We start from the raw sequence: 13870 nt of genomic DNA, 5'->3' as shown, positions 1-13870 counted from the left end.
TCCCAAAACTCCAAGAATTTGGAGTTTACGGCCTAACAAAGGTGTTTACGTCCGTAAACCCTAAAAGAGAGTATAAATATGACACTTAGTCATTATTTATCACTTTTCACAATTTCAAGATCCAAAACTCAATTCTCTCTCAAGTATCATCGACTTTTCTTCTTGATCTTCAACATTGTAAGTGTTTATAGTCCTAAAAAGTTGATATCTTACTTAATCTAGTGATCTAACATGATTCCATTCGTGAAATCATTCCAAAAGTGTAGATCTTCAAGTTTCACCAAGAACACGTCCTGTCCTCGACTCGCCGAGTTGTATAGACTTTAAAAGCACTAAATCTCCCCAAAAAGGGATCTAACAAAAGAACAAGCAAGGTATAGACTTTATACCTTCTGAGAACAGCAAATGATGCACCAAACTCGAATCCCTCAGTCTCCTCTTGATCCTTCTATGCTCTTCCTTCTTCCTTGTGATCAAAATCCACAAAATCACTCAAAAGCCTTGAATCTTGCACCAAAACACTTAGGGTTTGCTAGGGAGGGTTTCTGGGAGCAATAGGGATAAGTGGGGGCTGAATGAGATGATTAAATAGGGTGCAAACCCTCGGATTAGGGTTTTTGTCCAGACAGAGCCTACTCGTCGAGTCCAGGATCCGACTCGACGAGTCCCATACTTAAACCCCGCGTTCTAACCCGCTTCTACTCGGCGAGTTGGGCCATCAACTCGCTGAGTCCCAGGCCGAAAATGTAAAATTACATAAATGAAATACATACCAGGAACCAGGTGCTACAATCCAAGTGGGAGACTGTTGGATTAAGTGTCTAAGCCCATAACTATAATTGATATGTACTTTATCTGATAGTAGCATGGTCCTTTTGGGTTGGCTTCACCATAGCAACTTGATAGGATGACATTGGAGAGAGATAGATTATTTAATGATTTATTAATATATTATAAGAATAATATATTAATTAGAAATCATATTATTTAATCAGTATTTAATAAAAAATTAATTTGGTTTTAATTTTGGGATTAAAGGATTGGGCTGATGGACTCCCTTGGAAAGGGTTGGACGAAATCTATAGGAGGCCCTATAGAAATCGTCCAAGGCCTTCTAGAAGGTGGGTTCATGGGCTGCTTGGAGCCTAAGCAAGGATTAGGGTTTCCACCTAAAAACACTAGTAGCTACAACTATTTAAGGACCCCCTGACCTCCCAATTTCGGCCACTGCTTCCAAGAGAAACCCTAGCTGAAATTATGCCCTCTCTCTCTCACTCATCCTTTGCTTTTGGTGTTTGTGATTCCATTAGAGGTGCGACACTTGGGGCACTCAAGCTTTCAAGAGTCGAGATCATCATTGGATTACTTGTTACTACGAGATAACAAGAGAGGTAACAATCAAACCCTAGTTTTTCATATTGATTTCTTAAATTGTATGCTAGTATTAGGGATATTGCTTTGGAACTTCTATTTGTATGTATAACTAGAGAAAAAACTTAGATCCAAAGCAATTAGGGCTGCATGATCACATAGGAATGTTGTTGTGCTCAAACCCATCAATTTTTATTTCTATTTTATTATGTCGCTATAAATAAGTATAATGCACATAAAATCACATAAATCACATAATACTCAAATAATTCTTCTTTATTACTTCAAAATAGGCTACAATTGTTGACCCTAACTATTACATCATCATACTAATGCTTAGCCAGAAACACAGGCTTTACATACATGTAGCAGAGCATGTATGTAAACAAAGAATACGTGGAATTAGACGAGAAAGGGTTTTTTCTATTACCCAATAGATATGAAAAAGAGTTAGAGGATTATTATATGCAATATAATCATAAGAGTGTGTAAGTATGTATGGATATCATTAGTATTGTGTAGAATGTTATATGATAATAGACATATATAAATATTAAGTACTTAATGAGTTTAATACTAGAAAAAAAAGATTAGATAGTCTCTTTACGAGACATGGAGATAAACTGTACTTAGAACTAGTGTTATGTGATGAGTCACATAACAAAGATAAAGTTAAAGAGATAGAGGTTCCTTCGGGAACTAGAGATAGAGATTCCTATGAGAATAAGAGTAAGGTTCATACGGGAACAAGAGTAAGGTTCCTTCAGGGACAATAATTCGGTTCTATGGGAATAAGAGTACGGTTCATATGGGAACAAGAGCATGGTGCCTTCGAGGACAAGAGTACGGTTCCTACGGGAACAAGAACATGGTTCCTTCGGGGGACAAGAGATGTAAGGTTCCTTCGAGGACAAGAGTATGGTTCCTACGGGAACAAGAGTATGATTCCTATAGGAATCAGAACATGGTTCGTTAGGGGACAAGATATGGGAGGTTCCTTTGGGGACAAGAGTATGGTTCATTCATGGACAAGAGATAAAAGATTCCTTCGGGAATATAGTAGAGGTTCTTTCTAGGACAAAGAGTATGATTCCTTCGGGAATGAGATTACGTCCATATGGGAAAAAGATATATGATTCACTTTGGGAATGTAGATAAATGATTCTTGCGATAATCCAAATTAACTATTACTAGATAGAGAAAGGTTCCTTGAGAGAAACAAGATAAAAGAGTTATTTGTAAGAACTTAGATCTAATACGTGATGGATTGAGTATAAGGAATCCGAGAGGGACTCAAGAGTAAGAATAAAGATTAAGGATCTACGAGGAGATCATAAGATATAAAAGTAAGTCCGGGTAAGCGTGCTTAGTAATGAAAGTGGGATGTTGTTCCCTTACAATAGAGTATGGGATGAGACTACTTGTTCTGTATGAGAAAAGTATGTTGAGGCATAAGAGATAGATACATAGATAGAGTTAGAGTATGTGCAGAGTATGAGAATAGATAAAGACATGTATAGAGTTAGAGTACGTGCAGGGTATGAGACAATCCTATAAAGATGCCAAGAGAACAGTACGATAAGACCATGTTAATAAGCTAAAAGAAAGAATAGAAATATGAAAGACAAGAATAGGTTAAAAGAAATAGTAGAAAGATGAAAGATAAGAATATGCTAAAAGAAAGAGTATAAAGATGAAAGATAAGAGTAGAAAGAGTATGATGTGATCATGTTAATAGACGTGTATGTTATGAAAAAAAGAGATTAGATGATAGAGTATGAGAAAAAGAAAAAAAGATGAAAGATAAGAAATGATATAAAAATAACTCACCAGATGTAACAACCGTTGTACCAGAAGAGATGACAGGAACACAAGGAAGAAATAGATAACAAGTTTGCTATTTGTTGTAATTCTTTGTTGTTCATGTAATAGATAGACTCTATTGTAAACCCATGATTTTTCCTGGGAAGTAAAGGTTTTAAATTGTATAAAATTATGTACTATAAGAAAACTTAGGTAATTCCTATAGATATTATGTATAATAAATTTGGGTCTTTACAGTATGAACTTTGTCGAATATGAAGTAATGTGGAAATAGTCTCCGGACCGCAACCCTGTAATAAATCATAAAGCTTTCTTGTCAAAGCAAACCCGATAATTGTATACCAAAAATAGAAGCTCTTACAAGTCAACATGAGGATAAGTAGCATATTCCTCGCACATAAGATAATGACGTAGTAAAGTGTGACATTCGACACCCATCAGCATGTTAACATAAACACCAAAACACGATGCCTTAAACATGGCCGCACGTTGTGGTGTATGTTGTAAAAGGGCCATGATTTCCCGATTGAGTTTAAGACTGCAGGTTTTAGTCACAACTGCTTCCTATGTTATGTTATGCTATAATCAAAAGAATTATAAGTAGGCATTTGTTGCATGTTTCATACTTAAGTATATGTTCCGGAGGACATTCTGGAACACCATTCCGAATCAACATTTTAGAATACCATTCTGAAACAGTGGTACGTATTCTGAACGTGTTCTACATATTCCAGACATGATCTTCGTATTTCAGAGTCGTTCCAGACATTTTAGAATTAGGATTTTTTAAAGATATGTTGTTATAGTGCTCATATATCTACATATAACTTACAATAGCCTAAAAACTTTTAAATTTCAAAGGAAAATAAATAATACCCATGTAATCGCATCAAATCATGCAAAATACATAGAAATATCTACTTTTTAACGCATAATCATAAATAAAGACATATAATTATAAAAATTAAACGAAAATATCCACAAAAAAATGAATCTATTAATTGCTAGATGATGACATTGTTTGAGTTGGTTTGATGTCCGAAATACCATCTGTGAGTTCGAAATGAAGTATGAAATGGATTCAAAATGTTATTTATAGAGGTCACAAATTACCGGGTCGGTTTATTATACCCATTTATCCACTACGAATACGAGTCCGGAATGGATCAATCCAGACCGAGTAATGATTTTTCATAATTATTTTTATTGCAATTTAAAAAAAACCCATTAATATCTAGATTACTCAATTTCCCTAATCTCTAACTTCTTCCACAGGTCGCAAAATGGTAACCCAAAAAAACCATTGAAGTAACAAGTTTCTCGGATGATTGCGATGATTGTGGCTTTATCAAGACAAAAAATAAGTGAACCGATCAAAATAATACAAATTTGTTAGTTGAAGGGCTTTTCTGAAATTTTCAAAAGTTATACCGATTGACATGCCCTATAAAAGCCAAACCCTAATGTGTGTGTCGCCCTCTCCGACTATTCTCTCGTATCACAGTTCCAACAGAAACGCCGCTTCCATATTTCCTTCGAGGTAAACCCTAGTTTTCACTTTCAATCACACACAAACAGACACAAACACACACAAGCAGATATCGTCTACGGATAGACATTTTTATTCGATCTTTTTTGTTTGTGTAGTAGGATCTCGCCGTTTTTTTGCTGACTGTTTTAGTTTCGATTAAGTTTTATGTTTGTGCGATCTATCAACCTGTTGTCATGTGATTATTTCGTCCTGGTTGTTTTTGCAACGATGATTTTATCTTGTAGGTTGGATTTTCGTTTGATACCAGAGTGATTAGTGTTCTAGTGCTCCAAATCAGTGAAATGCTTGTTAACTCATCGACGTTTTCTTGTTGTTACTATTTTCTTTTACCTGTACAACATCAAAATCAAACTCACATGTTAGGTGGTTGTTCATCTCGTTGTAATCACTTGTTATATACACTAAGAGATTGCATAGTACATTTCTAATGCGTTACTGCCTTTGTGTCTATGAGTTTTTCAAAGGAAAAATGTCGATTATGAAAGGATATGCTGGGGCTCTGATTTAGTGATGTTGGCTTATCTATTGCTAATTTCTTTGATGTGATGCCGTTCTTAATGAATTATCAAACGGCCATAGAACTATTTGTTTATCTATCGTATACCAGAAACTTAGATCATAGGTGCCAAAATATTGAATTTATCAACTAAGTCATGTCTTCAATTTTTTTTGCTTTTCTTTGAAAATGAAGATGAAAGCAAGATACTTTTTAATATGAAGTGTAATGTTTATTTATATTGCTTTGTTGCAGAAGCTTGAATTTATCAACATGGTGAGGGTTAGTGTTCTGAATGATGCCCTTAAGAGCATGTACAATGCTGAAAAGAGGGGGAAAAGACAGGTCATGATCAGGCCATCTTCAAAAGTCATCATCAAGTTTCTTATGGTTATGCAAAAACACGGTATTCCCCTTTCTTTAAAATTGTTTTTTTTTTCTTTTAAAAAGTAAATGATTAAATGACATGACTTTATTTTCAACAGGTTATATTGGTGAATTTGAGTATGTTGATGACCATAGATCTGGTAAGATTGTGGTTGAATTGAATGGGCGTTTGAACAAATGTGGGGTTATCAGTCCTCGTTTTGATGTTGGAGTTAAGGAAATTGAGCCATGGACTGCAAGGCTTCTTCCTTCAAGACAAGTTAGTATTTTCAATTTTTAACATTATACTAAATAAATAAGTACTATTATTTATTTTATTAACAAAAAAAAATACTTGCAGTTTGGTTACATTGTGTTGACAACATCTGCTGGAATCATGGACCATGAAGAAGCTAGGAGGAAAAATGTTGGTGGTAAAGTGCTTGGTTTCTTCTACTAGGGATTTTGTTTCTTGGTAACGGTTTGTTATTAGGGTAGGGAGTGAAAGAAATTATATTTATGGGATTTTGTTATCAATGGTTTTGATTTGATTCAATCTGTCGTTGTTATTCATGTTTTTTTGCTTTTGAATTCTGCTATAATGTATGGATTTTGTTCGCAACTTCTTCAAATGATCTTTTGATCTACACAAATTATGATTGCAGCCAACAATGTTTGGGAAATACAAGGCAAAAGACTAATATATTTTTGGATACTCAAGTCAATTTGAACACAACTATTTGATCAAAATTTGCTACTATCACAATCAATTGAATTCCCATCATTATTTATTTGATCAAAATTTGCTACTATCACAATCCATTGACTTCATTTATCGATGTTTGATCAGTCGGCGAGACAAAGCTAGCCCATCACTTGGAATTTGAACGCACTAATTTGCTGTTTTGTTATCATAAATTATTAAAAATCTTTCACACCAAATAAACTAGTTAGCGAGTAAATAAGATTAGAGTTTCATGTTTGTTAACATCACAACAAACGACATTAACAGTAAATGGTAGACACAAGTAAATAATGCACCGACTCAAATTATTTATAAAATTTGAACATATACTGTATATAGTTTCGACGTATATACACTAGAAATGAGCATGTGAAAGAGACACATTTTACAAATGTAACTCTAATCCTACGATAAGTATAAATAATAAAAATTTTTGATTTTTTTTGATAAAGTAATTTTAGGGGTCAGCAAAATTGAATCCGCCGACTGAAAAACCGACAAACCAAAATTGAAAAACCAAAACCGTAGTATAAACGACAGTTTATGTTTTTCAAAAACTGGAAATTTCGTTTTGGATTTGATTTCGTAAAATTTAAGAAACCAAGAAAAATCGAACGATGGACATTGCTATGAGAAGTCTTGTGTTCAAATATTTGTAGGGAAAATTTGTGAAATGACAAAAAAAGTAGGGGTGTTTGAAAAAAATAACCAAGAAAATGGATGTTTAAGAAAATGACCACGGGTCCTCGCAGAGAGGGTGAAAAATGACCAAGAAAATGGAATTGTTATTTGCATAGCCATGGCTAAAAAACGATTTTGGTAAGTTTTTTCGATTTCAAACACATTTTTTTCAAACAATTTCAAACACAATTTATTCGATTTTGGTAAGTTCAAACACATTTTTTTTTCCGATTTCACACACAATTTTTTCGCAGTACCCTTTCAAATTTGTTAAGTTTTCTTTGTGTTTTTACGAATTTACCATTGCCACGTCACTTCCTCAGAGCTGAAAGAGTTTTGCAAAGACCCTCTTTGCAGAACTCGTGGTCATTTTCTGAAACATCAATTTTCTTGGTCATTTTTTTAAACACCCCCACCTTTTTTGTTGTTTCACAAATTTCCCATCTTTCTAACGTCCACATTCTCCTTATCTTCATAGAATCGTCCCATATCACCCGTTACACACAACTTCACCCTCTACAACTCTTATTAGTGTTTAAAAGGAGTTTCACATTGGCCATTGCATACAACATCAAACCCTTTCTATGTAATGACTTGCAAGACTTATAACTTAGGCTGTGATTCGGTATTGGGTTTAAACCCAAAACTGAAAAACCGAACCCATCAGGCTTAGGTGTTGGGTTGGTTTTTAAATATATGAAAATCGATACTAGGTCGAAAGTGGCCCCTGCCTAAGTGTTTAAGGAGTCTCACATTGACCATTACATACAATATCAAACCCTCTCTATGTGATGACTAGTGGTGCACAAAAAAACCGGTTCACGATCCGAACCGGTGTCCGAACCGAAAACCGGTTCACCTCTGAACCGATCCAAGCTAGAACCGATCTGATGCCGAACCGAACCGGCGGTTTGAACCAATTCGTATTTCCGAACGATGGGACCGGTTTCGAACCGGTTTACAATGAACCGGACTTCCGAACCGGTTTTGGACCGATTATGAACCGGTTTTTGAACCAATTATGAACCGGTTTTTGGACCGGTTATGAACCGGTTTTTCGAGATGTTTGAAGATGTTTTTTTTTATGTTTGAAGATGTTTTATATACTTTCAATATAAATATCCAAAAAAAAATACCCACGAAATTTACTCAGAAATGAGTCTAAATTCAATAGATATGCACAAACCAAATTTCATACACATTACATACATACCTACTGTTAAGTGGGTTTTTTATTTTTTTTTAATATGTCAACTATTAAAGAATTCTAACCAATTGGCCACACATATATAACCTATAATATCCCAAAAAATAAAACAAACAATCAAAAAAAGATACAATTTCCGCCGGTTTTTTTTTAACATGTTCGAAGAACCGGTTTTGAACCGGTTTAAGATGATCCGGTTTGAAGTGAACCGGTTTGCACTAAACCGAACCGGTTTGTATAGGATCGGATAAATTTGATGGTGAACCGGTTTGAAACCGAATCGGTTTAAGGGTGAACCGGTGTTGACTTTGTTGACTTGAACCGAACCGGTCCACTGAACCGAACCGGTTCGGAAAAAAAACCGCTTTGTACACCTCTAGTGATGACTTGTAAGACTTATAACTTAGGTTGTGATTGGGTATTGGGTTTAAACCCAAAACTGAAAAACCGAACCCATCTGGTTTAGGTGTTGGGTTGGGTTTTAAACATATGAAAATCAATACCAGGTCGAAAGTGGCCCATGCCTAAGTATTTTCACGTAAGAAGTGATAGTCCAAACTTATGAACCTTTATTCGCAATAGTCGTGGTTCTTTTGTGATAGCTATGAAAATACTATGGTTATTGATATTCATGCTTTATAAATAGTTATTCTAGTGAAATTGTCTTTTTTTGTTCCAGCTAAATAAGTATTTATTTATTTATTATAGAATGAAAAGAAATAAAATTATGAAACTTACTATTTACTAAAAATACAAAAAACTTCCGAAAATTTTAAAATATAATTAATATGTTATTCTTGTAAAAACAACATATGATACTAATATTACAACTTTGTTATGTAATATATATATTTTTTAATCCTGAATATTGGATTGAATGTCTCTAAAATACGACTTGAAACCATCGCAATAAATTCCGATTGCTCTGACAATCAATAAAAGTTTACACCCAGATATCTCATAAAGATATATTTTCTCATCAAAACTCATCTACAACATTAAAGAAAAAAAAAGACAGAAAAATAGCATCTTCTTGTATCCTGCCAAAGATTGTGTAGTTGCCACCCGAGATAGTCTCACTGCTTCATTTACCACCACAAAACTTGATACCACCACCACCACCACCACCACCACCGCCTTGATTCCTGCTGCCAAGGGTGGTGGTGGCGATGTTAAATTTCACCGGAGCTTCATGTATGTGGGAATCTAATAAAATGGAATATATGAATAAAAATAGTGTCACAAAAGTGATGAGGATTGGTTTGATTATAAAGAATGAGTTTTTGAGCAAGTGGCAAGAGTATATGTGAAGCATATTCTTCTAGCATTAACTATGAGTGCACTGTTTTTCATTATACTTTTGTAGTAATATATTCCTCATGCTTATAATTATTAATGTGGTTATGGAAAGCAATATAAATTATAAAAAGTAGGACAGGAAAGCATACCAATTCCATAATATATAGGGAATTAGTTGATATTGGATTTTTGGTTTTGGGTTTGTAATAGATTCATATACGAATTCAACTTGTTATGTAAATACTATATTATAATGATTAATAATGTTTTGTTGTGATTTAAGAAGAAAATTAAATGGTCTCGTAGCTCAGTTGGTTAGAGCGTTGGTCTTATGAGCCGAAGGTCGCGGGTTCGAGCCCCGCCGAGACCAGGTATAATGATGATCTATTTCAATTAACCATGTTATTGATATATATATTTTTTTCAACAGAGTTATTAAAATGGTTCCTCAAGTATCTATTGTCATGTAATTTTGGTCCCTTATGTTTGCACTAATGGTGACAATTTTTACCATAATGAGATTCCAAATAAATAAATCAATCACGTTTTTATATACTTTTACCTTTTGAACGAGTTATACAAATGATTCATCAACTATATTTGTAATTTATTTTTAGTTCCTGAGGAATACGTTTGCACTAAGGATCATCAATTTTACAATCATATGATAGCTAATCTCGAGATTATAAATAAGCAAATGGCCCCGTTACATGATAGAATTGATTCATCCGATACCTACCTTATTTTGAATTAGTCACACACCTTTGAACTGTTATTATTAGTTAAATTTTGATAAACTCATATTTATTTATGGATTTCTATGATTTTAGATATTGTGTAGAATTACTTATTTCCATGATTTTCTGTAGTTTTGACAAACTCGTATTTTGAGTTACTTATTTCTATGATTTTTGGTCCATGAGGAATACTTTTGCACTAATGACCACCAATTTTACCATCACATGACAGCTAATCTCGATGTTATAAATATGCAAATGGCCCGTAACATGTTAGAATCGATTCATCCAATAAATTATGAAAATGTTTGAAATAGTCACACACTTTTGAACTATTATTATTAGTTATTGTGTAGAGTGGCTATTTCTATTTTTAGAAGTCGATATGAAATTGAACATGTATATTTAGCTAATAGTAATGTTTAAAGTAGTCACGCTTTATATATCTCATTTTTTCCAATAAATTATGAAAATGTTTCGTTAACTATTTTTTGTCATGTATTTTTGGTACCTTAGGAAGATGTCTACAGTTTTACACTAATAGCCACCAGCTCTAGCATTGTCATTTGATAGCTAGCTTGATGGCTAATCATGAAATTATAAATAAGAAGATGACCAATTACATGTTGGGATTGATTCATTCGATACCTACCTTATTTTGAATCACTAATTGTTAGTCTTATTGGTTAAAGTTTCATAAATTTCTTTTTATGCAGTTTCTATGTTTTTAAATAATTTTAGATATTATGTCGAGTGAACTATGCAAATATTTACTCAACCATTTGTTTTATGAGTTTCTATGTTTTCACAATCAATCATATTCAAATTCATTCCGGTTTCATCGGTTACACTTGGCTACGTGACTTTTTCTTTTTTCCTTTTTAAATACGTGGCTTTTTTTACCCTAAATTAAAACAAATCCCCACCCTTTATGGCTTTATACCTCTAAATCGTTGATGCTTCTGGTTTGTTGGGATTACAAAAAAAAAAAAAAAAAAAAAAAGAAATCTAGGGTTCATCTTTTTATTCAAACAATTGTCGGCGAACAAATAGAACTCCAAAGCATCATGGGTTCCGGTGAGTTCTTACGTCTACGAGCTATACAATGAGGACATTAAAGAATTTGGTTTATGAGAAGAACTAGGTACTTTTTGATGTGAATGGGAAACCGATTTATACTCTACAATTGATGAATTCAGGTCTGAATTTTGCTAACAATATTGAGAATCTGAGTCGTTGTGTAGCAATGGAAGGTGTTGATAAGAAAATGTTGCAGACGGCGTTTGACTGGGATTGTGGGTCGGAAGGTGAACTGTTCGGCGTTGTTGCACGGTGTTATGAACCAGATAATGTGGTGGCACATGCGAATTTTGGTTTTGATGCTTATTATCAAATGATGGTAAAGGTGAAGGGACTTATGATTTCAATGTCGTTGCTACGTTGACCTCCATTGATCCAAATAAGGGTCGAAATTATTATATGTTCTTTGTTTATTACTCTATTTTGAGGTACTGAAATAAGCTCTTTGGATGTTGCAGGTCATGGTTTTGAGATCGTTGAAGACAAGAGGCGAAACAGAGATATCGGCTTGCATATTCATTCCGGTAGAGCAGAAGTAACCGCAAATCCAGACTAAGTAACCCACCGAAGAACATCCATTGTGAACAAGTCACCGTCGGCTGGCCAGCTTGACTATCTGCAGTCGCCGAAGAAGTTATCAACGACTGGACACCCCGGAAAGCTGATACCTTTGAGAAAATAATTAGGCAAGTACTATGAACACCCTTTAACTTTCCTTTTGAACCTTTGAGAAAATCAACAAGGCAAGTAACCATGGTGCTCCTGCTGGGAGGTGGACAATTGATAGGTGAAAGAAGGAGGTGGGAGGTGGACGGTTGTGGTGGTGGTTGGAGTTAGAATTGGCTGAACACAAAAGGTATAAAGTCCATTTAAGAACAAATGAAGCTGACGTGTGGATTGTTTTAATTTAAGGTCTTGAATAAAATCCACATATTAAAAAATGAAAAAGGAAAAGCCATATAGCCAAGTGTAACCGGTGAAACCAAAATAAATTTGAATGATTCCCTTATTTAACAGGTAAAATAATACGATATATTGTGAAAAAAAAAAAATAGTGATAAATCAGACAAATGACAAAACTTTATTGTGTTACAGTGACATTTTCCCTATTTTATATGTCTCATTTTTTTCAATGAATTATTTGGTGATGTTATTTTTGATACCCTAGGAATATGTCTCCACTACCGGTCATCAATTCTACCATCATCATGGTCATGAGATAATAAATAAGCAAATGACCCATTACATGTTGGGATTGATTCATTTTATCCCTAACCTTATTTTGAATCATCACACCCTTTAAATTGTTAGTCTTATTGGTCAAATTTCCATAATTCCCTATTTGTTTTACAAGTTTCTATGTTTTAGATGATTTTAGATGTTGTGTTAAGTGACTATTACCTTTTTTGAGAACCCAATACAAAATTAGACTGTAACATCTTGTTTCCTATCATTTTTTATCCCAGAGCTGTGGGCCGGAAGTCGATTGTGTAAAGGCTTTGGGCCTTAAGGAGGTAATGTTTAGACCTTTTGAAAGGAGGCAATGATGGTTGCGAGATCTTAACCTTTGAATTGTGTTTGGGCCGAAAAGTAGAAAAGGGAAAAGTCATAGATCGGGTTCTTATATGAAATATGGATTTTTGTTCGAGAAGTTTTTAGTCCAAGATATCTAGATAATATTGTGGGGATCTTCAATAAATTTTTGTGCATATAAAAAACGCTAAAATCGGACTTGAATCGAAGAAGTTGTAGTAAATTGAAAGTGGGTTAAAGTTGGGAAGAAGGCTGGTACGCTGGGCGTACCTTAGGTACGCTGGATTGAGGGTGGTGCCTTTCCGATTCGACATCGCCCATCAGCCCCAACTCTTCTCTTCTTTCCGTTCTTCTTCCCTCTCATGTTTAGACCGATCGCTAGTGGCATCCTCCAAGGAATCGATCGACTGCTGCTGCTCTCTTCAGATGGGTTGCTATCGGCGACAAGACAAGAGGACCAAGAGGAGCTTGCCGTAGGTCGACTGCCTCTCCCTTCCTTATGATTTCATAAACCACCTCCTCCGATGCCATCGCTGCTGCCGATTCGTTTCTTTCCCCGATCGAATGATGGAGACACACCATTTTCCCCCATTTGTATATTTAGAGATTTTGACAAAAATAGTCCCTCCAGTTGTAACTTTAAATTAAAATTGGCCCCTTCACATAAATCCTTTTAAAGCATACATTGATCAAGTCAGTACAAAAAATGGTCCCTCCCTTTATTTTAAAAGACCAAAACAACTCTTTTGATATAAATTGTCACGAAACAGTCCCTTGTGCTAGACAATTACAAAACATCATTGTTTAAATTTAAATTATTTCAAGACAAGCCCTTTTAGTTCAAAAGCCATCAAAATGCAGGTTCTCACGTGAAGCTTCACCAAAAAGCAAGCCTAGATCGAGATCACGCATCGAATGTGAGTTTCTACGGCCCCTCTTTTACACTTTTAATATTTGGGGGAGGATTGTGACATCCCCA

At 34.6% G+C, this 13870-nt stretch overlaps 2 protein-coding genes and 1 non-coding gene across 5 annotated transcripts; all 3 read left to right on the top strand.

Annotated features, from left to right (window-relative positions):
* Positions 1-4625: 4625 nt before the first annotated feature.
* Positions 4626-6182, top strand: LOC145134021 (small ribosomal subunit protein uS8). The gene is made up of 4 exons (XM_079068951.1): positions 4626-4735; positions 5499-5649; positions 5729-5889; positions 5971-6182. The coding sequence occupies exons 2-4, from the start codon at positions 5517-5519 to the stop codon at positions 6067-6069; spliced, it is 393 nt and encodes a 130-aa protein (XP_078925077.1). The 5' UTR covers positions 4626-4735; positions 5499-5516; the 3' UTR covers positions 6070-6182.
* Positions 6183-9837: 3655 nt separating this feature from the next.
* Positions 9838-9911, top strand: TRNAI-UAU (transfer RNA isoleucine (anticodon UAU)). The gene has a single exon. It is a non-coding gene; the product is annotated as a tRNA-Ile (tRNA).
* Positions 9912-11212: 1301 nt separating this feature from the next.
* On the top strand, positions 11213-13133 carry LOC145133581 (glucan endo-1,3-beta-glucosidase 3-like). 3 transcript variants are annotated; one of them, XR_013718631.1, is made up of 4 exons: positions 11213-11422; positions 11523-11683; positions 11817-12214; positions 12825-13133. XR_013718631.1 is itself a non-coding variant. In XM_079068508.1 (4 exons), the coding sequence occupies exons 1-3, from the start codon at positions 11346-11348 to the stop codon at positions 11895-11897; spliced, it is 297 nt and encodes a 98-aa protein (XP_078924634.1). In that variant the 5' UTR covers positions 11305-11345; the 3' UTR covers positions 11898-12214; positions 12825-13133. The 3 variants fall into 3 exon arrangements, 1 of the variants encoding a protein (XP_078924634.1); XR_013718632.1 differs by having other exon boundaries at positions 11213-11477; positions 11555-11683; XM_079068508.1 differs by having other exon boundaries at positions 11305-11355; positions 11478-11683.
* Positions 13134-13870: the final 737 nt, after the last annotated feature.

This window comes from Lactuca virosa, chromosome 8, assembly GCF_052849685.1.
Source record: "Lactuca virosa cultivar CGN04683 chromosome 8, Lactuca_virosa_CGN04683_v6, whole genome shotgun sequence".
Classification (NCBI taxonomy): domain Eukaryota; kingdom Viridiplantae; phylum Streptophyta; class Magnoliopsida; order Asterales; family Asteraceae; genus Lactuca; species Lactuca virosa.
Note: the sequence above shows the minus strand (reverse complement) of the source record. Positions and strands in the feature narration are given on the sequence as shown.

What these genes read in the sequence shown, in the direction of transcription:
- LOC145134021 (XM_079068951.1), top strand. Translation starts at nt 5,517, where the DNA reads ATGGTGAGGGTTAGTGTTCTGAATGATGCCCTTAAGAGCATGTACAAT. An exon ending in TATGGTTATGCAAAAACACG is followed by an intron (nt 5,650 to 5,728) that starts GTATTCCCCTTT and finishes TATTTTCAACAG; the next exon opens with GTTATATTGGTGAATTTGAG. An exon ending in GGCTTCTTCCTTCAAGACAA is followed by an intron (nt 5,890 to 5,970) that starts GTTAGTATTTTC and finishes AAATACTTGCAG; the next exon opens with TTTGGTTACATTGTGTTGAC.
- LOC145133581 (XM_079068508.1), top strand. An exon ending in ATTATCAAATGATGGTAAAG is followed by an intron (nt 11,684 to 11,816) that starts GTGAAGGGACTT and finishes TGGATGTTGCAG; the next exon opens with GTCATGGTTTTGAGATCGTT.